The sequence below is a fragment of the Saccopteryx leptura genome, chromosome 3, assembly GCF_036850995.1.
Source record: "Saccopteryx leptura isolate mSacLep1 chromosome 3, mSacLep1_pri_phased_curated, whole genome shotgun sequence".
Classification (NCBI taxonomy): Eukaryota; Metazoa; Chordata; class Mammalia; order Chiroptera; family Emballonuridae; genus Saccopteryx; species Saccopteryx leptura.
The window spans coordinates 263,279,086-263,305,978 of NC_089505.1; the positions used below are offsets into that span (position 1 = coordinate 263,279,086).

The 26,893-nt window shown below is 41.8% G+C and overlaps 1 protein-coding gene across 2 annotated transcripts in view; it reads right to left on the minus strand.

Annotated features, from left to right (window-relative positions):
* Positions 1 to 26,893, minus strand: part of SPTBN1 (spectrin beta, non-erythrocytic 1) — a 215,112-nt gene that overhangs the window by 145,635 nt on the left and 42,584 nt on the right. For both annotated transcript variants that reach the window (XM_066378264.1, XM_066378265.1), the window contains exon 2: positions 8,732 to 8,926. In XM_066378264.1, the coding sequence (XP_066234361.1) occupies positions 8,732 to 8,879 (148 nt within the window). In that variant the 5' untranslated portion in view covers positions 8,880 to 8,926. The remainder of the gene's footprint in view (positions 1 to 8,731; positions 8,927 to 26,893) is intronic.

The following is a 26,893-nucleotide window of genomic DNA, read 5'->3' on the forward strand; positions in this document are numbered from 1 at the left end:
GAATACTCAAGGATAATAGGATTTGAATATTAAGTGACAGCACTTAGCCATGTCCTTGTCGCTCTCAAACTGTACCATACGCATTAAAAATGCAGATTCCTATGCTCCCTCACACAATAGTGAATCTCAATTTATGGGGGCTGGTGGGCCCTAGGAATATGCATTCTTAACAAGTGTGATATTGTTGTCTACGTCCAAAAACAGTGTGGAAGTATTCAGCTGAAAAAGCAGAGTGTTGCCAGACCAGGCAGTGGCGCAGTGCGTAGAGTATTGGACTGGGACTCAGAGGACCCTGGTTCGAAACCCTGAGGTTGCCAGCTTGGTGCGGGCTCTCCAGCTTGGGTGTGGGGTCACTGGCTTGAGCGTGGGATCACAGACATGACAATAAGGAGAAGGGTTTTTTATTTATACTTAAGAAAACTTTTTTAGCCTGACCTGTAGTGGTGCAGTGGTGCTCGAGCGTCCATCGACCTACGCTGAGGTCACTGGTTCGAAGCCCCAGGGCATGCCTGGTCAAGGCACATACAAGAAGCAACTACATAAGCCCTGGCCGGTTGGCTCAGTGGTAGAGCGTTGGCCTGGTGTGCAGGAGTCCTGGGTTCGATTCCCGGCCAGGGCAAACAGAAGTGCCCATCTGCTTCTCCACCCCGCTCCCTCTCTTTCCTCTCTGTCTCTTTCTTCCCCTCCCGCAGCCAAGGCTCCATTGGAGCAAAGTTGGCCCGGGCACTGGGGATGGCTCTGTGGCCTCTGCCTCAGGCGCTAGAATGGCTCTGGTTGCAACAGAGCAACACCCCAGATGGGCAGAGCATCGCCCCCTGGTGGGCGTGCCGGGTGGATCCCGGTCGGGCACATGCGGGAGTCTGTCTCCCCGTTTCCAGCTTCAGAAAAATACAAAAAATAAAAATAAATTCTCCTCTCTCTAAAATCAATAAAATCTTAAAAAAAAAAAAATTAAAAAAAAATTTATTCATTGATTTTAGAGAGAGAGATAGGAAGGGGTAGAGAGAGGGAGAAAGAGAGAAACATCACTTTGTTGTTCCACTTAGTTGTGCATTCACTGGTTGATTCTTGTATGTGCTCTGAGAGGGGATTGAACTCACAACCTTGGTATATGGGGACAATGCTCTAACCAACTGAGCTACCCAGCCAGAGTTGGACTGTTTGTTTTTAAAATAACTATTTGACTGACGAATTACTCCTCATCAAAATTTAAATTCACATTTAGTCAAGTGGCCAACCTCTTACTGCTTCATAAATATACACAAGACCAAATATTTGAAGAGTATTTTAAAGTCCATCTGTTCAGCAGGATCTACAAAGTTTTAACCAATAAAAGTGTCTGTGTGAAGGCACCAGAGTTGCACTGTCCAAATCAGTAGCCATTGGCCACATGTGACTACTGACCATGTGAAATGTGGGTAGTAAAATACATACTGGTTTTCAAAGACTTAGTATAAAAGATATAAAGTATTTCATTAATAACATTCTCTACTGATTACAGATAGGATAATATTTTACAGAACTTTTAAAAAGATTTTAATTATCCATTTTTATTAGAGAGAGAGAGAGAGGAAAGAGTTAGAGAGAACAGGGGGAGGAGCAGGAAGCATCAACTCCCATATGTGCCTTGATCAGGCAAGCCCAGGGTTTTGAACCGGCAACCTCAGCACTCCAGGTCTCGGCACCACCACAGGTCAGGCTTTAGAGAATTTGATTAACTGAAATATCTAACTTAGAAAACTTAAAATGGGCTAGTATAATATTTCTTTTGGACAGCACAGATAAGGATAAAGTAAGTCACTGCTTTACCTAATTAAATTCTTGGTCACTCAAATAAATGCCTATGTTTAAAGGGAGTATGGTCTATAAATAAGCCGTGACTAATTATTTACACTACACATGCAATGTAAAGATACAATAGGTGCTTTTACCTCATTTTTCTACAGTTATCAGTTGTCCGTGATATACCCATAATCATGTAAACTCAAGGTCAATTTCTTTTGCCATGTCCATAGTTTAGCAGAAGGGCTCTTATGAAAAATTTTAGCTCATAAATGTTGATGAGTGACAAATCCCAAAGTAATTTCATTTTTAATTTGTCCTTTTTTTAATGCTCATTCATACACAAGCTTTCTCCTACCATCTCTATATGCCATTATTTTTTAGGAATAAAATATTTTATTATTATTCAGCCCTGGCCGGGTTGCTCAGTCGGTCAGAGCACTGTTCCAATGCACCACAGTGTGGGTTTGATCCCCAGACAGGGCACATGCAATAATCAATGAATTAAGTGAGTGGAACAACAGATCAATGTTTATCTCTCTCTCATGTTTCCTCTCTCTCTACTATATATATATATATATATATATATATATATATATATATATATAGTGTGTGTGTGTATATATATATTATTTATATATATATTATTTCTGATAATATATATATTATTTCTGATATATATATATATATATCAGAAATAAACACTAATTTTTATTTTTATTTTTTAGTGAGAGGAGGTGAAGCAGAAAGACTCATACATGTGCCCCAACCAGGATCCACCTGGCAAGTCCACTAGGGGATGATGTTCTGTCCATCTGGGGCCATTACTATGTTGCAACTGGAGATATTTTTTTTAACACCTGAGGTGAGGCCATGGAGCCCAAGGCCAACTTGCTCAAGCCAATCAAGCCATGGCTGCAGGAGAGGAAGAAGGGGAGAGAGAGAAGAGAACGAGAAGGAGAAAAGAATTGAGGTGGAGAAGCAGATGGTTACTTCTCCTGTGTGCCCTGACCAGGAATCAAACCCAGGACCTCCACACACCAAGCCGGCACTCTACTACTGAGTCAACTGGCCAGGGCCAGCACTAAATATTTTGGTGCATATCCTCCCAACTTTCTAAATTCATTATTTATGAGTATTAATGGAAAAATAATATCAATTCTAGTTACTTTATCAATATTTTCAAGGTAAATATTATACTTTTTAAAAGACAACTTTTCCTACTTCCCCCAAATATAACCTATAACCATACACACCCATTACTTACAAAAAGAACACGTTTACCTTTTACATTTCTTGAAAAGAATAAAGGTTTTACATTTTAGTGTTATCTCAAATAAAATGCTGGTTTCCCAAAAGCCCAACTTCTTTTGAATCACTTTCTTTATCACCACATGTGCCACACTAGACTGAGGCAACTTGGTCAGAGGTCAGGAATGTGGGTCTGCCATAACGGGCTGTGGGCAATCATTTACAGAATGCACAAACATCGCTTCACAGCCCTCGCCTCCAGGCCGAATCAGCATGCTGTGCTCTCTCTGCCTCACAGCACCACCGTCCAGTGCTCTTCTCACTTCCCTCCTGAACTGTAAATGGTGGCCTGTTGGATTTTAGAAGTAGTATCTCACCAGCCTCGGGCATATAAGACCTTCCTACATGTGGCAATCGTCACTATTCTCCTCAGACATGCCTAAGCCTTGAACGTTTACAAGCTGAAAATCTGAAAGACTCTCTCTTCACCCAACTTGTGTGAGGGGAATGCTTTCAGATTAAGTTTTTCACTACTTGTGAGGAAAAGTTGGTGTTTTCGAATTTCACCAGGACAGGCTCTAGGTAGATGGCGAAGACAGGAGAGTGCAGTTCCCTACGATTCCACTTGGCATTTCCCTCTGGTGATCCTGACCACTAAGGTGCAGGAGGGGCGACGGATGACTGAGCCAGGAGTCAGACTCACAGGCAAGAATGTCTACGGAGAATGGAGAGATTCAGATCTCACTGGGCGATGGACGTGAACCCACTCTGGATTCTTTTATCTTTGTGACGATAAATTGGCAGTTGACAAGTGAGTGCAGGCCTGTTTTCTAGATTTTCTTTTTTTTAAAAAGGACATGTGACACACTATACCAGAGAAGCCACGTTCCCTGTGAAATATCTCATTGAGTCTGATACTCTGACACCAAATGGGTGTCCTGTAATTCAATCCTGATGCTAATATCTGGAGTCAGGGCAAACCCCCCTGGTTAGGGGCTCACCTCACAAGCCTGCTCCTACCTCAGAGGCTACTCGCCAGTCCCAGGCGACTGGACTTCTGACTGAGTAGCTAAAAATTCAGGGGTTCCCGTGACAACCCTTATTGGGTTCAATAATTCACTAAAACAACTCACAAAACTGAGGAAAACATTTTATTTATATCTGCCTGTTTATTATAAAGTAGGTAACTCAGGAGCAGCCAAATGGCAGACGTGCCTAGAGCAAGGTATTAGGTAGGGGGCAGAACTTCCATCCCTCTCGGGGCACACCTCCTCCTAGGACACTGATGTGTCTGTCAACCTAGAAGCTCCTCAAACCTTGTCACATTTAGGGGTTTTATAGAGGTTTCATTATGTAGGCATGATTGATTAAGTCACCAGCCACTGGTGGTTAACCTTGATCCGCAGCCCGCCTTCCCTGCAGATTGGTGGGTACAGCTGGAAACTCCCACCTCCCAATCTCTTGGTGTTTTCAGTGACCAGGCTGGTCCACTTAAGGCTCTAGAGGGGATCTCACCCTAAGTCACTTCATTAGCATAAATCTAGGTGTGATGAAAGAGGCTCTTTATGAATAACAAAAGACGCCCAGGAAAATCCCAAGGGTTTAAGGAGCTCTCTTCGAGGAACTGGGGACAAAGACAAAAATTATTTATTATAGCTGAGTTAAAAGCAATTCCTGAAGATGAAGTAGAAAGTAGTTCACCTCACCTTGTTTCCTTGGAAAGACAGACTTTTAAAGCCACTGAGAAAAAGATATAAGACAAGGTGGTGGCTACACTATCAATATAAGATGTACTGCACTGTAAAAAGAAAATTCCTGTCAATGTCTTTTGTAATCACTTCAGAATTCAGATTGAAATCTAGAGAAGTCTAAACATACAGAGTGCCTTAGAGGGACAGCAAACTTGGTATGTACATTTCCACTGCTCTAAATGAAGACATCCCACTTCAGAACACACACACACACACACACACACACACATATAATTTTTTTTATATTTTTCTGAAGCTGGAAACGGGGAGAGACAGTCAGACAGACTCCCGCATGCGCCCGACCGGGATCCACCCGGCACGCCCACCAGGGGGCGAAGCTCTGCCCACCAGGGGGCGATGCTCTGCCCCTCCAGGGGCATCGCTCTGCCTCGACCAGAGCCACTCTAGCGCCTGGGGCAGAGGCCAAGGAGCCATCCTCAGTGCCCGGGCCATCTTTGCTCCAATGGAGCCTTGGCTGCGGGAGGGGAAGAGAGAGACAGAGAGGAAGGAGAGGGGGGGTGGAGAAGCAAATGGGCGCTTCTCCTATGTGCCCTGGCCGGGAATCGAACCCGGGTCCCCCGCACACCAGGCCGACGCTCTACCGCTGAGCCAACCGGCCAGGGCCCAGAACACATATCTGCAACAGAAACTTACCAACTGCACTCTCATACTTTCCCCTTCTTTTGTAAGTTCCATCCTCCCTTGAAAGTGTCCTCCTACATGTCCTCCTTTTTGACACTGGAAGACTAATCTGTTAATGCCTGTATTCGATTGATGCAGGGTCGATCCATTGCCTGTGATGTGATGTATTTGTATCTAAATGAGTACTTTTTTCTTACACTTATTATTAAAAATTAATAGGCATGTAAGCATAATTACAATATAAAATATTACAAATGTCTTTATTATGCATTTATATTATAGCGTATTATTGTTGCAATGAATAAAATGTTTATTTATGATACAATTTATTTTTGTCCTCCTTTTCATTGTAAAAAAGTTGGTCACCTTACTATAGGCCTGGGGACAGGGAGTATTTCCCATTTCTCGAAATCAAGTGCTAGCCTTCCACACCACTCCCATATTCAAGGATATCTTTACTATAACTCTGTTGCGTTGGATACTTTAATTCTCCCTAGACTTTATAGCTGGGTCCAGATGAAATGGTTTCAGATACCCAGCAATCTGTGCTTTCACAAGACCTCCGTGTGATTCTGATGCCCACTCAAATTCTAGAACCACTGGTCTAGACACTGCTGGACTGGTATGTTACTCTTGCTGCCAGCAAACAAGATTCTTAGACAGCTCAGAGATTTTTCTGTTTCACAGAACTGGGAAGTCAGATAATAAGATAACTTCCTCTAACAAACACACAGATGGTTTTTTCCTGCTTTCACTGAAATAATTTTTTTTTTAACATCATTTAACCTAGAAGCAGCCAGTTTTCTTTTCAATAAAGTGTCAAGGTTACTCATGACTTCTTCTACATCACAGGATACATTCCTGAGCCTTCAAAATAAAAGTGCCTTAACATATTTGAATTACCCATTATCAATACTCTACACCAATGAGCTTTCATTCATTTTGTATTTTACTGAATATAGAAAAATAGTAGACATTTTGGAGCCACTATGCCTTCAGCCATTCATTAGCAGTATGACCTTGAACAAGCAATTTAATCTCTCTGTCCTCAGTTTCCTCATCCATACATTGTAAATAATAATAATCTCTTTCATTTGGTTGTTATGGGAATAACTGTTAATATATGCAATGCATTTAGAACAGTGCCTGACACACTGTAAGTACCATATTAAGTGCATACTATTATTATTATTATTATTATTATTATTATTATTACTACCATAACTATAATAGTTCAGGGACCTAGATGACACGGGGGAGGGGGGATCTCCTAGGAAGTGTAAAGACAACTGATCCATACTAAGGACAGCTGGACATCTTCTCCGGAACTGTAGAAGGGAACAGATACAAATAGCAAGATACTGTTCTTCAGTTTGCCAAATAAAATTCTCCTTAAAAGAGAGATAATATATAGTATACCCAAGGACCAGAAAGTAAATGGCTCATGGTCCGAGATAACTGGCCACCACTGTCATACTGGACTAAAGCTTCAAAGAGATTAAAAGTGTGAATCAATCTACTAGCACAAGCCAGGATCATGGCTTCCATAAGGTTCCATGTTAATGAATAAGCTAGAAAATAAAGCTCCAATTCCAGAGTGACTATCTGGTTAATCATTCATTTATGCCCTCAAATCAGGCAAGCTCAAGAAAAATCGTTAAGTCACTGCCACTCAAGAAACAAGTTATCCTAAGGCAGCTGCATGATTTCCCTATAGCATTTAGTTGGCTGCCTCCTCAAGGTCCTTTTCCTCCTTCCTCCTTCCTGTTATATTCTGAATTTTCTAGCCAAGCTATTTGGGTGGGGCTGAGCCTTCCCCATGCCCCAAAATTCCCACCACTTTAGCAGCATATCCTGTTTACCTAATGTCAGTCGGCATATCCTCTTCTGTTCAGAGAGATTCCGAGGAAAGCACATGACCCAAGCCATGATCAAACAGGCCAGTGAGAATGACCCCAGGATTAGGGTGTAAGTACTAGGGGAAAAAGGTGTTTTTGGTTTTTTTCTGCTACATGTCCCTACAGACAGATCTGGGACCTGAAGCAGCTATCTTGGGACTACAGGGTCCCTAGTGCCTGCCTAAAAATAAATCCACTCTAGCAAGGAAAGCCAAAAAGTGGGAGAAAGAGATGAGGTCTTGGTCACACCGTTTAAATACAGAACTAAGACTTGCTTAAAGACCACTTTGTCTACTATTTGATCGATAAATTCTCTTTGTCATTTAAACCACTTTGGGTTAAGTTTCCTTTTGCTTACAATCAAGAGAACTAAACTGTACATGCCTTTACACAGTAAAGGTGACAAAAAAGTGAGCTATATTCACAATTAAGAGAAAACTTACCTGTTTTAAAGTCATGACTATGATTTACTTGTCATAATTGAGGACATTAGGGAAATAAAATCATAACCCTACTTTTCTCATTTGGAAACCATTTAAAATCTCAAAGTACAGATGCAAGGCCTTGTGCAAGTCCACTTTCATCCTTGGTTTACTCAGTACTGCTGAGTTTTCATGGTGACAGAACCGTTTCCAGATTTTCAGAGCAATTTCAGAGGAAAACAGTTCCACTCCAACTAGGGCCACAGTGAACATGTGTTCTAGGTATTCAACAACAAGGGAGCGAGAAATCACAAAGTAAGAATGTGTTCCTGCTAGTTTTTGTGAATCAATGGCAAACTTACCTGCTATATATAGCAATGTAAAGGCATGTATAGAGCTAGCCAGCCTGACCTGTGGTGGCGCAAAAGATAAAGTGTTGACCTGGCACTCTGAGATCACTGGTTCAAAACCCTAGGCTTGCCTAGCCTGGTCAAGACACATATGGGAGTTGATGCTTCCTGCTCCTCCCCCTTTCTCGCTCTCACCTTTCTAAAATGAATAAAGTCTTTTAAAAAGGAAGAGCTAGCTAGCTGGCCTAGTATTTTAAGAATTTGTTTATTTTTGATGCATCTTACATTTGAAAATTAGGAAGCATAAATATACAAATTAACCAATGTACTTAGTTGACCTGGCCTCTTAGAGTACTTACTTTGAGTAACCCAGGTTAGTATCACGCAAGGGTTTTAAATATAAAAACCAAGAGCTTGTTCTTCTAGACTGCTGCAACAATCACCCTGCTCTGAATCACTTTGGAGATCGACAGTTCTCCAAATACAGAACTGGCTGCCTTACGAAATGGTCAGCTTGCCCTTGTGGGGCATGTTTCAGTAGAAGGGAGCCGATCTTGGAAGGGATCCAGGGCAGATGATTTCAAAGGGAACTACAATGCATCCTGGGCCTCAGTGATGGGCCAGGAAGGACTCACCTGCCAGGGCCTTGATGCGGGACCGCTCAAAGAGCCTCGCAGAGCTATTCTCATTGTCCCAGTCGTCCACATCCCAACGGTTGTTGACATCGCTGTACTGCTGCTGGATCTCAATGTTGTCATAGTCTGTGGCCACTGTGGTCGTCATCTTGCACTGTCTCAGCTGCTCCTCCACATCAGCTCCTTCTTAGAGTTCTGTGAGAAAGAAAAGGAAAAACCTAATTAGCTTTTTAACGTGTGTCGAGTCCTCACACAACCTACTGGGAGAAAGGTGAGTAAAAGGTAAAATAATTCACACATATCAAAAACAAGTCTCTGTAATCAATCCAAACTGCTTCTGAACTTCAGCACTGCCTCATAACACACGTGTGACCTTGGACAAAGTGCTTACCATCCCTGAGCCTCAGTTTCTCCAACCATCAAAGAGGGAAAATACAGGTTACTGGGAGGACTGAATGAGGTGATGGACGCCCAACAAAGGACAGGTTTCCTACTTCCTTCTAAAGTTTAAACTTCGCAAGTTTGAAGTTTTATCAGAACTGGGTGAATAGCTACTTGGGACTTCTGAATGAACTCATTTATTTCTACTGTGTATCACCATAAACCAGAATGTTTTAGCTTTTCCTGGCAATTCATAAAGTGTTATATAAAAGAACTAACAAATCACTTCATCTAAACATCTCATTTACTTATCATAAAACTGGTGTCTGAGAGTTAATGATAGCAAATGAATAACACTAATGACAGCACTGGTGTGTATAGTAGATACTCAATAAAGAGTGACTGCAATTATTATATTGCTGTGTTGTTATAAATTCTTACTGCCAATACCAATACCCACTCCCAGGGAACTACCCATGGTCACAGTATTTTACAGGGATCAATGGTAAAAAAGGACTTAGGCCTCAGCATCGGGCCCACTGCTGTCTTCACTTGATTATAGCACCCTCCCAGAATGAAGAGAAATAAATTTAGCTTTAAATATAGCTTCACCCTTCAAAAGAGCTATTATTCAGTCTCTGAACTGAATGTGCTGAAGACTTACTATGTGCTCAGCTGTTCCAGATGCTAGAGACAAAAGTAAACAAAATAAAGAGGAGGCTCCAGTGAAGCTTGTATTTTAGTAGGAGGAGCCAGAAAAAGGCACACAAGAAAAGGCAAGAGAGTCGAAAGAAAAAAGTGAAGCAATATGACAGAGAATGAGTGAGAACATACTTTAGCGCTGGTAGTCACGGGAAGGCCTCTGTGAGTAGGTGTTTATTTAAACTGAGATCTCAAAAAGAACAGGTCAAAAGGAACAACATTCCAGGCTAAAGAAACAGCTATTCAAAAGCCCTAGGGTGAGAAACAGCATGGTTTGCTGGAGGAATGAAGAGGTCAGTGTGTTTGGAGTCTGGCTGGTGAGTAGGGGGAGACAAGGAGATGAGGCTGGAAGGGAGGCGGGGCCAGACCACAAAGGGCCTTGTGAACCTAAGTGGGATGGAAGGCACGGCAGGATTTTAAGCTAATAACTGACATCATTGGATGTTTATTTTTAAAAGATCAATACTGGTGTTGCATGAAAAACACATTCTAGGGGGTAAGGATGAGCTCTTGGTTCTCACTGGTGCAGATAAATTTTGTATATTTTATATACAAAAGTGTCTAGGTAAGGTAAGAAGAAGGTGAAGCAAGATGCCACACCCTTTTAGTGGTAGAAAGATGTCCCATCCAGTCCTGACTCCCTCATCTTAAGAGTCAGTAATTTATTATAAGATTTTGTACCCAGATGCTCACTTAGCAAAAGCCTCATTTATTCACTTGCACCAAGAATATGCTCATGGACCAAAGTTAACAGGCCTAATCACTAGAGCTTGTGCACTAACAAAACCAGGCCACCACCCAGCAACCACAGAATGATCACTTGAGCTGATTTTCCCCCTCACACTTGCCACCATCTAAAGAAAATAAAGCAGCATGTGCTGAAAAGAAACATTGCTTTTACAGCACTTAAAATGTAGTTTTTCTCAAGTTCTAGCATGCAACCAGGTTTCCATGGTAAATAAATTAAGCTGACACAAATGAACTACACCTTAAACAGCATAATTATGGTTGGAACAATATTGAACTGCCTCCCCTTTAGTCACTAGCTGTTTTCTCACAAGCTACCCAAGAACATAGCCAATACACCCTACATATTCCTAAGGAAAAAGCACTGTGTCCACCTTCCAACCAAGGCACACACCCATCTTTGCTCAAACAGAAACATCTTGGATAGGAGTAAGATCCTGGATTCTCACCAGACAGACAAAATCAATCCCAACAACATAAATTTATCAGTAATTTTAACAACGATATTAGTGATATATTTGTAAGATTTCATAAAAACAAAAAAATTTCAGAAATCTAAGCCAGTTAAGTATATTCTATTGCATGATCTTATAATTGCTCTTGACATTCAGTAATAAACCCTCTTCCAAAATTAAAAAAAAAAAAATTGATACTGTCATTTGAACTTGGAACTGGTTAATTTTCTTGACTATATCAATACCAAAGACTTTCATAAAATTCAGTCTTGGAGGATACCATCTCTAGCAGGGAAAATGTGAAGGTGCTATTCATATCAAATTTCTAAATGCACAGAAAGAATAATTTCACCCATCCCGAGGTGAAATCTAACCGCTTCACTCCAGGTTTGTTCTGGCTATTTGGTGCCACCTGCTGACCACTGAGAACCAGCCACACCTCAGCCTCCAGGGCAGCTACCGACCTGTCCCTGACTTCACGCCATCTGACTCTTGAGTAGCACGACAACCCCTTCCCCCATGAATCTTTTCCTACCACTGATTTAGTTCCAAAGTCACCAACTACTTTTCCCAAATTTCTCAAGCAAGCATCAATCCTTAAACTAAACACAAGTCCTTCAGAGAAGGTAAGCACATTTTTTTCCCTGAAGAGTTCGTCTTAATGGTGTTATTCCTAACACAACAGTGCTTTAAAACAAAGAGGAGAGTGGAATGCAACAGCTCTTACTAGCCTGTGTACAAAAGAAATATTGATGCTATAAGGTATTCTTTTTATTCCATAGCTTCACTCGAATGTTTAAGAATTTGCATACCTAGGACATTTTTTTAAGTTTCAGGGCACTGCCAAAGAGCAAAACACCCAACATCCCACATCCCCACCAGGGCAATGGTGAAAGGGTGCTTCTAGGTGTTCAACGGCAACAACAGGGTGACCTGAGGAGGAGGCACAGTCAGAATTAAGTAAAGGACATTGATAGATGAAGTGTGCCCACAGCACAGGGAGTCCAGAAAAACCAGGATGCTACAAACATCATTAATCGTCGAACACATTTCAAGAAGGGGGCGTGCCAGCTGTGAAAGCAGTTCACAGCACACACAGAGGTGTCCCCAGGAGGTTATCTATAAAAAAACAGATTTTCCCAAGGTGCTATCAGCCATGTGTCCCAAGGGCCAGTGAAGTATTCTGTACTTCTTAAATGGCTGTGGGACGATTAGGAGAGGAGAGAGGAAGGCTGGCCATCTTGGAATTCTGCCTGGTGGGTCCGCAATCAGGAAAAAGCTTCAAAGTACTATCTAATATAAGGTTGGCAGGAGACGACACAAGCTCCTCTCCTGAAGAAGGGTTTTCACAGTCTACTCTCTCAGTGATGGCCCGGGTTCTATCTACCTTGATACCATGACCCGCGTTCATTAAATAACACTTGAGTAAAATTCAATATTATCTTGGGTGTAATATGGGTAAAACCCATTTTTGTGGTTTAATTTTGAGAAGATGGTTAAAACTATATACCTATCTTCACCATTCTTCTTTATCTCCAGTGTGTGCATGTGTATATAAATAAGGAATACGTAAAAAAAAGCCATGCCTCCTCCACCAAATTGCTCTTCTTTAATCCTATGTCCAATAAACTGAATTTCCCACCCCCAAAATACAAAGAAATTCCAAAAGCTTTATCATTTTCCACTTCAGTAAGAACACAATAATTTTATTTCTTCAAACTAATAGACCAAGACAGAAATGGGTGAGGAAATAATTATCCTAGACTTACGAGGCACAGAGGTTCCTACCACCCTGGCATGTGCCACCACAAGGTCATACCATCAGTAAAGAAACTGAAGCAGTTGCCTGACCAGGAAGTGGCACACTGGATAGAGTGTTGAACTGGGGTGTGGAGGACCCAAGTTCAAAACCCCAAGGTCGCCGGTTTGAGCACTGGCTCATCCAGCTTGAACACGAGCTTGAGCACGGGGTCATTGGCTTGAGCATGGGATCACAGATGTGACCCATGGTCACTGGCTTGAAAATCAAGGCCGGTGGCTTGAGCCCAAGGTCCCTGGCTTGAGCAAGGGCTCACTCGCTCTGCTGTAGCGCCCCCGCCCCCCCCAGTCAAGGCACATATGAGAAAGCAATCAATGAACAACTAAGATGCCGCAAGGAGGAATTGATACTTCTCATCTCTCTCCCTTCCTGTCTGTCCTTGTCTGTCCCTCACTCTTTCTTTCTTTGTGAAAAAAATAACAAAAACTGAAGCATTCCATTAGTTCTCCCCTTTATTGACTAAAATTCTAAAAGTCATACCTGACAAAGCCCAGACAGAAAACATTTATCTGTTCTGTTACTTTCCAAGATCCCAAATCTATTTTCCATGTCACACAGGTATTAAGACCAATGCAGAGGTTTTTGTTCTTCATAGTTTATCTCCCAGCTGCCCTTTCCCGCCCTATTCTGTTACTCTACAGAATCCCTGGGTGACATTATCCACTCCCATCTTTGGCTCCCACCCTGGGTTACCTCTAGACAGCTAAATGTAGTTGTCCTCTATGGATTATCAAGTCAGTGTCTAAAACTAAACTCACAATTCCTCCCTGCAAGCTCTGTTTTTCCTCTGTCACTCCCTCACTGAATGGCACTCTCATTTCTTCCATATCCAGGCCCCATGTTTGCTTGTATCTCCTGAAAACCCACTGAGTTAGCTCAAGCAATAGTTTCTTATTCTGCGCCTCACCTCTGTTAACCCCTAATCCATTCCCCTACATTGCCACCAGAGGGACCTTTCTCAGGTGTAATTCTAATCATTTCATTCTTGTGACCAAACCCCATCAATGTCCATGCCTTCAAGATAATACATCCCTGTGCCTTCAGAATAATGCCAGAGCCCTGTAAAGAGAAATAATACCTTCAGGAGGTGGCCCTGCCCAGCTGTCCCACCTGGTCTCAATATTCTTGCCCTCAGCTCACTAATCCTGTCCCATGCTCTTGTAGCTCCTAAAAGGTCACACCCTTGGTTTCACCTCCAAAACTACTACCTGGAACAGTTTTCTACTCTCGCCACAAATCCTAGTGGAGGTATCACCTCATCCAGGAATCCGCCCCTAAACACTCACCACTAGCTGTTCTAAATTAGGCAATCTTACATAGCCTGCATAGGTGCACCCTCCCAGACACTTACATACTTCTGATCTATCACTTACCATTATAAGACTGTTTCATAATTATAATTTACTTATTGTCAAAAGGGCATGGACTCTCGGGGTCGTTCACGTCACCATCATACCATCTTTATATTTCTCAATTCCTAACAGGGTGCCTAGAAACATTAAGTGCTTACTAAGTATTCATTTGTGGGCTGGCTGGGGTTGGTGAAAGACTGGTAGGCCAAGGACTGGAAGGAGACACCCGGGACAGGATGTTAATTCAAGCCGCTCCTCTGTACTATCTCCATCCACCACAGAGCCCAAAACACACAGTCCTTCGAGCTATGTGGACCTGGCGAGCAATCTGGCGAGCACTGTGCTTGGAAGGAAGTCACATTTTTAGACAGGGCTGCTCAAGAACACAAACACACATTTAATAAGGTGCTTCTCCAGGTACATGTTAAAATTTGTTTCCCTCTTCAGTTTTTATTTATGAGGAGAATTTACTCTTGTCTGAACTACTCAGATTTCAGAGATTAAGGCAACAGAGAACACAAGTACACATGTACAAACACATACTACGTTAATCCCCATCTTAATTAAAGGCTCAAATAAATTAAATAAAAATTTAAGAAGGTGACAAACACTTGCCAATTCTTTTTTAAGAAGGAAAAAGCATATGTTAACAATTGCCTTGGCAGAATTCACAGACCCAAATGTTCTGCAAACACTTAAAACCCTCCCACTTTACTCAAAAAAGACTTGAAAAAGCATACACTGAACTGCTATCTGTAAATAAATAAACAAGTGATTTTTAAAAGTCCTGTTCAGGGACTTTAAGGGACCAAATTGTGTGTCTGAGAATTTCCAGAAAGAATCCTGTTTGAGTTCTGCTTCAATCCTCTCGACTGTTCAGTCACCAGAAAGCACGAGGGGCACACACCCTGTTTGCAACCTGCCGACCGTGGCCCTCTGCAGCATCTATAAAACAGCCAACAGGAGGCCTATCTGTAAGAACCACACTGATAAATAACCTGCTGTTACACGGGTTCACAGAACTAGCTCCACGCAAAGGCCCAAGATATCAACTCGAACATTCCAAGCTCTCTGCTCACAAACACTAAGACATGGTGATTTCCGCTCTTACTTAGAGAAGACCACCAGACACCATCGCATGAACTTGCTTAACTATTGCCCACAAGCCACCCAAAAGCAGGAAACACTTCTTCCTTACAAACTATACACCTATGCCAGAACTAGCCCTGCTTCTTCACCTTCTACGCCTGCCTCCCCTTTTATATATATACCCAAGGTAAAGTCTTTCAAAACAACTTCCATCTTTCTTCCCTAAACTCACTGTATACAAGAGCCCGTCAATCCCAGGATGGCGCACGTATCTGCCTTCTCCATCTAGCTGCTGCTGCTGGCAAGGCTGTACACCCCAGGAGCTGGTCCCTCTTCTGGCTAATATATGGCTCAGTAATACCTTTCCTTCAGAAAACTTTTGGCCTTGAAGGTTATTGTTTAATAGTATTATTCATTTTTAAAATTATCTAGGTTTCCTGCAGTTTTACAGGAACATGTCGACTATACAAAAAAGCATGACATAACTGTACAAACTAGCCAAAATTCATAGAATCAGGCCATTTTGAGAGAGAAGGGCACACAGAGACTTGTTTAATAATTAAGCCTCATTAACAAAGGTGGTCTTCAAGTACTCTACTCTAACTTCTGTATGTTTTATTTATCTGTGAAAGAATACATTAAAATCTCCCACAATAATCATGAATTTATCAGATTTTCCTTATAACTTTCAGAATAGATACAAAACCAAAGTTATTTTATCCTCTTGGCAGGTTGTTAACATACAATATCCTCTTTCTCCCCATTCACACATTAATCCTACTTTTTAAATAGTAATATTTGCCTGGCATATGTTTTCCATTCTATTATGTTCTTTAGTCCTTTTGTTGTAGGTATGTCTCTTTTTAAAATCAAATCCAAGAGTCTCTGTCATTTAGTTGGCAGATATAATCCATTTACATTTATTAGGATTACTGCCATATTTGATGTTTCAACCAACTTATTTTTTCCATTTAAGTAATAAAATGTGAAAACTGGAGCTTCCACAGAGTAAACAACTGAATCAAGTCACACTTCTATGAGCCAACATCTATAACGTATTTATCAGCACTAAACCCAGAACCATAAGAACTCAATCTAATCTTTAAAATACAGAGAATACAAATTGCATGTCTGAGAATTTCCAGATGAGTTTAACAGCCAAAGAAAACTCTAATACTATTATAAATAACATAATTTTCTTACTGGCTTAACTTACTGGGCACTGGGTACAGTGCTTTACATGTTTTTTTTTATTCAATCTTGCCCAGCAATTTTATGAGGTAGATATTATTATAAGCCTTAATTTACAGATGAATAAACCAAGGCTTTCTGTGGTGACACAGCAAGGAAATGAGGAAGCCATGAGGAATTTAACCAATGTGTATGACTCTAATGAATAACTTAGCCTACATTTTGAAGCACAAAAACTCTAATAGTGGTACACATCAGAAAAATATCTAATGAATTCAAGGTTCTTAAATAAATGAGAAAATAGGCATTTTTATTTTTTGGTATAGCATCCCAAATGGACTAAAACACTTTACTTCTCAATATTCTGAAATAATCTCTTTTCTACACAGATGACAGATACCACTAAAAGACTGGTTTTAGTTTTATGAACAGGACTCTAGGGACAAACTATATTTTAACATGGGTAGGTTACACCAGGCTCTACTGTTAGGAGTAGCAAAATTAACCCTTATTATAAAGGAAATTGATTTTCAAAAATTTCACTAGAGAAAAATATATTGACTGTAACTTCTTTTATTTTAAAAACCTTTTAAAAAGACTCCATCTCTAAGGCTTAAGAAATTATATCATATGACCAAGAATACATTTCTGCAATAACAAGAAGTATTTCAAGGAAGAACAACAGGCCCCTCCCTGTCTTCCTCTATTTTACAGACTAAACTACACAAAGAACAGTACAATTATAAACAGGTTTATTATTTGAGTGCCTTAAATGAAAATTCTTAACATCTTGCATACTTATCAATATTTACTATTTGTACATTAAATTGTGTGTGTGTGTGTGTGTGTGTGTGTGTGTGTGTGGCAGAGACAGAGAGAGAGTCAGAGAGAGGGACAGATAGGGACAGACAGACAGAAAGGAGGGAGATGAGAAACATCAATTATTCATTGTGGTTCCTTAGTTGTTCATCGATTGTTTTCTCAATGCGACTTGACTGGGGGGCTATAGCAGACCAAGTGACCCTTGCTCGAGCCAGTGACCTTGGGCTCAAGCTGGTGAGCCTTGCTCAAACCTGAAGAGCCCGCGCTCAAGCTGGTGACCTCAGGGTCTCGAACCTGGGTCCTCCATATCCCAGTCCGATGCTCTATCCACTGCGCCACCACCTGGTCAGGCTGTACATTAAATTTTTAACTAAATATTTTATGTCTTTTTTCTGCCTGCATGATACAATCTAGATTCTAAATATACATCTGCACATCCTAAAATATTTTAAAATTAGGTTTACTTTGAAAATAGATTTTGAGAGAAAGGTAAGCTTTTCCAATGTCTAGCTTTAAGTCTCAGAATCACTTAGCTTGAATCAAACAAAACAACTTTTAAATTATTTCTACTAAGTTCATGGCTCTCCTTATGTACCTAACAGTTAAAGACCATCCTTGGTTTTGTTCTCCTTACAGGGAGAAGAAATTAAACTTAAAATCATTAACTCAAAGCAGACCTAACACTGACCCTCTGGCCAATGTGGAGTTTCTGAGCCACTATAAATAAGCCTGCTGGGCTTACCCTTACGTCCTGACAGTTTTAAACTACTTTTCATCCAGGTCTAATGACACTGCTATCTGAATTTTCAGTGAGTTTGGCATTTCACTACCTTGATTTTGTAAATAAGTGAGTATCGTGTGTACCTGAACAACAGAAGAGCAATTATGTGTTTTCTATTTGGAAGCTGACTTTTACGCCTAGAGCCCCATGCCTAAATTCCCTGCATATCTACTGAGTAAAAAATGTGTATCTCAAATACCTAGAATATTGATCAAATGAAAAAAATAGGTAAAACTGTAACAAAAAGCAACACAGTATGAAATGATGAATGAGGCAAGAGTACACACACGTACACACACACACACACACACACGTACACACACACACACACACGTACACACACACACACACACACACACACACACTGAAGCTCCACGAACCAGGATCTTCTCTGTTCTGTTCATCTTTGCATCATCACCACCAAGCTTAAGCCACAGCAGCTGCTCAGAAACAATTGTGAAATGAAATGGTAGGCAGTAGGAGCAGTGTCACTATGGAGCAATCAAACTCTAAGACACAGGGCTTCTTTCTGCTATCCTGGACCCCAGTAAAATTCTCGTTGTTATATAAGGAGCAACACTCTCTTTCCTTAGTTTCATTTAGCACAGGATGAGTTCCATATAAAAAATTTATTTTCAACCGTTGCAAAATAAGGTCATGTTTGGATAGAAATGGAATAATCATTAATTTCACAGTATCATTGGAATAGACATACTTATCTTAATATGTAATATTTTAAGAATCTTTCTTTGAAAAATGACCTAAATCCTAGGCTTCTCTAACAATATCCAAATTTCTGAAGGTTTAAATACCATTAAATTTTCTCAGAGAAAAGTTTTAAAGAACTCCGGTTGCCTGGGTAAATACTGCAGCAGCAAGCATTCCCCCTTTGTATGCTTGGTAAATATTTCTCCGACTTACTCAGAAATCTGTAACCTTTCAAACAAACAAAAAAGAAGAAAGATTGGCCTGTGGTACTTGAAAAGGAGAAGTGAAGTCAATCCCAGAGAAACCACTCAACTAAATACCATTTTAACCCAATCAAACCTTACTAAAATGTTCATGCCTCATCAGTTTGAAAAAATATTTTTTCAACACAATGTATCAGGCTGAGATCCATCTGAATGCTGTGCATTGCTATTCAAAAAGCTTGATTCCAAAGGTGCTGGATGATCAAGCCTGGCAAACAAAGGTCCGCTAAACTAAATGCGGGATTCATTCTGGTTTTCCATAATGCATGTTTAATGCTGATATACAACAAAAATGAGCTAGTGTTTAAAATACTGCCATAACTTTAGAATCACAGGGGAGCTCTCTGACATATAACCGAGTGTGCATTTATCATAGGTGACCAAACACAAGTACATCTACCATAGGGCCAGACCATGATCCAACCAACTAAGCCAGGGGTCCCCAAACTTACACTGTCCCTCAGACTGTTGGAGGGCCGGACTATAAAAAAAAACTATGAAAAAATCCCTGTGCACACTGCACATATCTTATTTTAAAGTAAAAAAACAAAATGGGAACAAATACAATATTTAAAATAAAGAACAAGTAAATTTAAATCAACAAACTGACCAGTATTTCAATGGAAACTATGGGCCTGCTTTTGGCTAATGAGATGGTCAATGTGCTCCTCTCACTGACCACCAATGAAAGAGGTGCCCTTCCGGAAGTGCGGCAGGGACCGGATAAATGGCCTCAGGGGGCCGCATGCGGCCCGTGGGCCATAGTTTGGGGACCCCTGAACTAAGCCAACAACCCAACACCACCGAACTTCTCAGAAAGGCAGAGGATAAAGCAAAGACTATCCAGGCTACCGTGGCACCAGCCTGCAATCCAGACTGGCTTGGCTCCCACTCTGCTGCTCAAATTACTTCAAAATGAAAACAAGTTCTTTGCTGGTAAAGTCTTCAATCAGGTTCAAGAGCAAAGGAAGCCAGGAACTTTCCCTGCTCTCTGAACAGGGCGGAAGAGGCTAAAAGAACAAGAACTAGAACACATCTAGACCAGTCTGAATTCTTTAAAAGCTCCCTGGTGATGTGACTTTGGGAACTGTATTTTTGAACTCCTTGACTGACCAAAATCAAACCTGCCCTTTCATCTCCTCAAAATATGTTATTAATAAACCCATTTTCTGCTTCCCAAAATATCGGTACACTGTTTCTCCTGCCTCCAAGTGCTTTCAAAAATTTGCTTTTTTTTTTTTCCATTTGGGTCAAACTCTGCAACATGGTAAAGAACAGGAAGGTATGGCAGTTTAAAGAACTAGAGAGAAACAAATTCTGTTATTCTCTGATTCTGTGCAGAGAGAAAATCAGGGGCTGGGCTCCCCACTGGTGGCTAGGTATTTTAGAGGTGTCGGAGTGAACTTTAATGCTGTCTTTTGTGACATTTAATGCCAATCTGAACCCCAAAAAGGATCCTGTAATCAAGGAAAGCTTTCTAATCTCACTAGTAATGGAGCTGTGGTCTCTCAATAACTTGTGATTTTGACGATGAGGACAGCAGATAAACCTTTCTCTTGTTAGAATCTTCTGAAGCCTTGGCTCCAGCACAGCACCGCCTGATGTGTTGTTCTTTTTGGTATCTTTTCTTTGGGGGCATGTACCAACAGTTTTAAAATAATTACCTATGTGATTATTTGTTAAATAACAGTCTCATCTTACATATTATAATTGCCATGAATCATTAGGCATTTCTCCCTCGTTTTTTGAAATCAATGTATGCCTACATACAATGCCCAGCACGTAGCAGACAAGGAAACATTTAATTCATAAACTTTATGCTTAAAATTTTCTCATCTTTCAAGGTTATTATAAGTATTTTCTCTACCAAATCTGCTGTATCAAGAGAAAAAAAATTCCAGTTTATCCAATGGTAAATTTGTTCAAATGAAAGCTATAAATGGTTAAAAATAAACAACAATGGAAATAAACCCCTAAATGATCAAGAATTCTCTACATTATTTATTTATTTATTTATTTATATTTTACTTTATTTGCCACACTAGAATGTTTAACTACTTTCATTGAGCAAAGGAAAATCTTGAAATGGCAACTTTAAATTTCTAAATCACAGAGGCTAACTTCCCAAGTTCAACTTTCACTGCTGGCTGAACAGCCATACTCAACAGGTGCTAACTCAAAGCTTAAAGGGTGGTGGGGCAGGTTCAACAAGCCAGGGTGCAGGTCTCATCAGAACCTGCTTCACAGTTCAGAAAGTAAATTTTGCACAGTGGAAGATCATGGACCACGAAGAAAGTCAAAATTGTTCAACACATATAGTTCTACATTTAGATTTTAAAACTACCCAAGGTTTTGTTTTTTTTTTATTCAATGAGAGGAGGGGAGGCAGAGACAGACTCCCGCATGTGCCCCAACTGGGGTCCACCCAACAAGCCCAATAGGAGGCAATGCTCTGCCCATGTGGGGCGTTGCTCAACCTAGCTCTTCTTAGTACCTGATGATAAGGCCATGGAGCCATCCTCAACACCCGGGGACAATTTGCTCCAATTGAGCCATGGCTGCAGGAGGCGCAGAGAGAGAGAGAGAGAAAGAAAGAGAAGGAGGGGTGGAGAAGCAGATGAGTGCTTCTCCTGTGTGCCCTGACAGGGAATCGAAGCCAGGACTTCCACACTCCAGGCTGACGCTTTACCACTGAGCCAATCAGCCAGGGCCCCAAGGTTTGAAAAGGTGAAAAGTGACAGCAGTCCAAAGAAAGTATGGTGAGCTTAATATGAAGGTAGTATAGTCCTAGATGGCTTCATTGTTAGAAAATCCCGGGTACTGATCAACCCAACAGTGTCCAGAAGGGAGCAGCCAGTCTGTAAGACACCTGAGATTTCCAGCTAAGGAGCCAGAGGGGGGAAAAGTCTTAAAGGGACACTCAGCAACAATCTTTAAGTAGCCTCAGGAGTTCTCATGTGGGCTCTGGCACAGACTCCTTGACTGGCAGGGAGCAACAAATGTACAGAGACACAGGGTTAGAAAGAGCTTTCTAACAACCAGAGGTCTCCAAAAATGCAGAGAGCTCGGCAGACAGCAGGGAGCTCATGGTATCACCCGAGGTTCCTGTAGTGTGGGGAGGGACCGCTTGACAGGGCAGCCACAAAGGGAACCAAGTACTGTGTAGGGAGCTGGGCTGCAGGAGTTCTATGATCCTTTCTAACAGGCCTCTGCGATTTGGTTAACCACAAAGTGTTTACCATTCTTGTGATTAACACACTGTAGTAACACTATAGTCCTCAAGACTTGGTTCCCAAGATATGCACAATCCTCTCTCTTCGATAGGACTCTGGGGATTTTCAAAAGAATGGCGTTTCCATTCTTATTTTTAACTAAATCTCTATTACTTTAATTATAACCTTTCTTGTTTCCATTTAAAAATATCTATATTCTCTTTAAAACACAAGTGTTCGTCTGCAAGCATTTACAAATATTTTCATTGGGTTTCACAACTCCACTCTAAAATATGGGCAAAAAGTTTTGAAAGTAGCTTTTAGAGTTTGATGGAAACATTCATTTTAAGTGCACCATTGGAAATATTTATCCAAACAATTATTTTTGCAGGCAACTGTGCATTTTTTAAACTATAAGGTACCAAGTAAAACATCTGTTCATTCAAAAGCTTTTGATTAGAAAATACTACCTATACTGGTATGACAGTCACCCAGGGCATATTAGTGAGTCTGGGATTTCTTCTTTGCAAAAGGTAGAGACATTCCTGTTACCTATATAGGTATGAAAATGCAAAAAGTTTTCATTTTAAAAAGTCAGAAGATGGCCCTAGCAGGTTGGCTCAGTGGAAGAGCGTCAGCCCAGTATGTGGATGTCCCGGGTTTGATTCCTGGTCAGGGCACATGGAAGAAGCAACCATCTGCTTCTCCACCCCTCCCCTTTCTCTTTCTCTTTCTCTTTCTCTCTCTCTCTCTTCTCCTCCGACAGCCATGGCTTGATTGGCTCAACCAAGTTGGCCTTAGGTGCTAAAAAATGGCTCCCGTTGCAATGGAGCAATAGCCCCAAATGGGCAAAACATTCCCAGGTGGATCCCAGTTGTGGCACTGTCTCTCTGCCTCCCCTTCTCTCACTAAAAAAATAAAAGGAAGTCAGAAGATAGAACAGCTCTGCTTCACAAAGCTTTTGTTTACACCGCTTAAATGAAAACCTTGCTTTGCTTCTTAATTTTGGGGGGCTGCATTCCTAAGTAGTTTCTCTCAACAATTACTCCATGATCCTCTGATCAGATTTTTGCTATAATGGAGGGGCTCTGAACTAATCTTCAGTCCCACCGAGTGTACTTAAAAGTCAATGCACACATATCCAGTATCAGTCATTTTGCAGCTATGTCCAACATAATGAGCAGGATACTCAGAAGATAAGCTGCTGATAAACGAAATCAAATAACCAAGATACCATACCAGCCGCAGAGTCTGTTTTGTTATATGGCTGGTTTAAATGCAGTTCCTAGAAGTGGCCTCATCTCACCTATTTTCTATAGGTAGATCATGACAGCACCAAAACATTTCTGAAAAAAAAAGTGAACTGGTACATTTGGAAGCATCAATAATAGGACAGACACCTGACTTGAGTGGGGAGGAATGAACATACAATGTGGCGTACAGAAGATGTGATGTAGAATTGGGCGCCTGAAACCTGTATAATTTAGTTAACCAGTGTCATCTCAATAAATTCAATTGAAAAAAAGAAAAAGAAGAATGGGAAAGCCATTCACTGTAACCACACTCAGCAAGAGGATGATGAAGAGTCAGAAATTTAGTAGTTTCTCAGCTACAAGTTGGTTGGCTTTGCTTTCTGGCAATGGGTATGTGTTTTTTATATTTCTGTGTTGCTCAGATAGAGTTGATATGTTCAAAGACTAGCAAAAAAGATGTGTGTGTGAGACCAGTGATGACAGCATGCATGGACAAGGATAATCATTTTCAGGCTTATGACAATTTCTTGCCTCAAACTAAATCCCTCAGATCTTCTAGGGCAATGGTCGACAAATTCATTAAGAGCCAAATATCAACAGTACAACAACTGAAATTCCTTTTGAGAGTCAAACTTTTTAAACTTAAACTACACAGGTAGGTACATTGCTATTAAATTAATTAGGGTACTCCTAAACTGGCCTTTGCTAAAAACGTCCTCAATCTGACTGAGCCGCATGTGGCTCGCGAGCCGCGGTGTGCCGGCCACGTCTGTAGGGGAGCAGCCAATGTCAAACATTTCTCTCTTAACACATTTCGCCTCACACTGGGCCTGCAGGAGGAAGACAGGAAGGGTGTTCGTCTCCTTAGTTTGCTCTGACTGAAATGGCACTAAGCAGGTGAGTACAGAGGCCCCTCACACTAGGCCTCGTCTTCTGAGAAAGGGAGCAGCCACTGGCTTAGCCAGGGCTCCCATGAAATCAGGCTCCTATCTCCAAATAGAGTATGCAAAGAAACTGACATCAGAATGGACACTCCAGTCCTGGGGGCAGATGAGGCTGGATGACCAGAATCCAAAAATGGTTTTTTAAAAAAACAATAAGTTCAGTAGAGTAAGCTCCACATGACAAAAGGATTTTTCTTCAACTTAGGGACCACTGACCAGAAGAGAAGATCCTCTGGTGTAAAATCCAGAGTGACTGCTGTGTCAGGAAAGACGCCAGCCACACAGGCAGAGACTACCAGCTCTCTCCTTCCCTCTCGACCACAGACGGAACAAGGCAGCAATGTCAAGTGCATTCTTCTGAGGTGGGCGGGCTCATGGGTTAGCTCAGGAGTCTCTACAGAGCTCCCTCTTGACTCTTAACGAGGACAAAGCCAACAAGGACTGGCCCTCTTCACCCAGACTGCTCACTACTCACACACTCTCCAGGAACCTCCCTCTAGAAGTTCCAGAACGTTCCTGTTAACCAGCTCAACAGGCTTTACAAATGCGGGATGAGAAGTTCCTCCACCCCCTACTTCCAGTGTACATTCCAAAACTGGAGTGGGGGACCAGCAAAGCCAGAGTTCGGCCTTGGTGTCTGCATTGAGAGAGATTTTTCGTTAACATGGCTGTCTGAATTCAGGCTAAGTCCGTTAATCTTTTTCTGTGTACAGAACCTTGCAGGAAGGGCAGTCAAGGAGCTGTCACCCATGCATACACAGCCCAGCCTTGAAATATATTCTCTGAAGTGGATATTTATTTCACTTCCTCTAAACGGCAGAGGTATCTTCCATCTCTGCTGCGCCTGTTGCCAGAAATAGACAGCAACGTCAGGAGCAGTCTTCTCTGATGTAAACCAACTCCTGGCGCGGACGGGGTGGGCAGGTAAAGTCAAACCAGTGTGTCAGCCTGATCACTCCAAAGTGCTCAACTGATGCTGGCCGTCCAATCTGGCCTACATTCCTTAAGTCCCCGTGCCTGGCTCCTGACAAGAGTAATCCAGGTGATAGCAGGGGTGAGGCGTCTGCGTCAGAAAGCAGAAAACCACCAGCTTCCCCATCACAGCCACAGCCACACACTAGGGGAAAGGGCGTTAGAGGGGTCATTTCACAGGCCAGGGAGTGTTTTAGATAAGGGATGAGTGAATGCCCTGATTGACATCCGAAAAGAAAAATTCACGCATTTTTCTTTTTTTCATTTCTCCTGAGTTTTACATTTGGAAATAGATGCTGTCATATTACAAAAATACATGGCAGGATCCAGTCTTGCTTTACAATGCAAATGTGCTTCTATCAAACGTTCCAAAATATGCTAATGATCACCTGCAGTACAAATTTTCGGGGAGCTGTAAATAACTTACCAAAAATGTAATCAAACTTTCAACAAGAGAAGTCTCGATGCACACAAGCTGCTCCATGCCTTGGCTTCCTCTCCTGTCACAACTCCCCAGACCCCTCCTTTGTGCTCTCCTGTCCTCAGAGGCTTCATTCCCCTGGTGGAGTGTCCCAAAGGTGCCCTGTATGGACAAGCCAGGTGACACCCTGTGGGGACCACCCCCCAGTGCACAGCTGTAGCATTGAGGAGCGGTCAGAGGAAGTGCGTGGGCAAGGAGGGCATTTTGGGCAAAGCCTCAGACACAGAAGGGCTGGGGACAGACCAACTTAGAGTCTGCGCGGTCAACCCCTCTTTTTGGATAGCACAGGCCTACACCTTACTGTCCAGCCAGGTTGGCACTTAATTGGTTTCAGTTATCCTCAATGGGTACACGTAGCATTAGAAATTGTCAGTTATACCAAACCTGGGGCCTAAACGGTATCTACTGTTCCCTAATAGGAGAGAAAGAGGTCTTCTAAGATATGCAGAAGTGCACCACACATTCAAAAGGCTCTTTTGTGATAATCAGCAGCTGGTCGGGAAGCCGCCATCTTATTTAGCTACATTTCTGGGGGGAAAATCAGAGTACCCGAGGCAGTTCATCGTGCCTCCCACTGAGGAATGCAGTGGCCCTGATAGGAAAACCAGGGGCAGTTTCTACTTGGGTGACAGAGGCAGGGAGATCAATGCTCCATCCTCCTTACTGGGGTCCTGCTTTCTGCAGCCTCTTGGGAGACGATCACCAGGCCGTCGGAATAAGAGACTGATATCCCTTCCAGAAACCCATCACCCCACATTCGGGTCAGTGCCACCAGGGAACTTGGGGCCCTAGTTTCCACATCTCATCTGTAAAGAGAGAGGACTGGACAAGGACAGTGGTTCCCAGCCCTGGTAGCACATCATCACTTCTGGGGACTCTGTTATTTAATTAAGCTTAGGTAAGGCAGGCATCAAGATCATTTCTTTTTCCAGGGGGACGAGAGGAGGGGATATAGTGAGGCAGACTCCTGTATGCGCCCTGACTAGTATC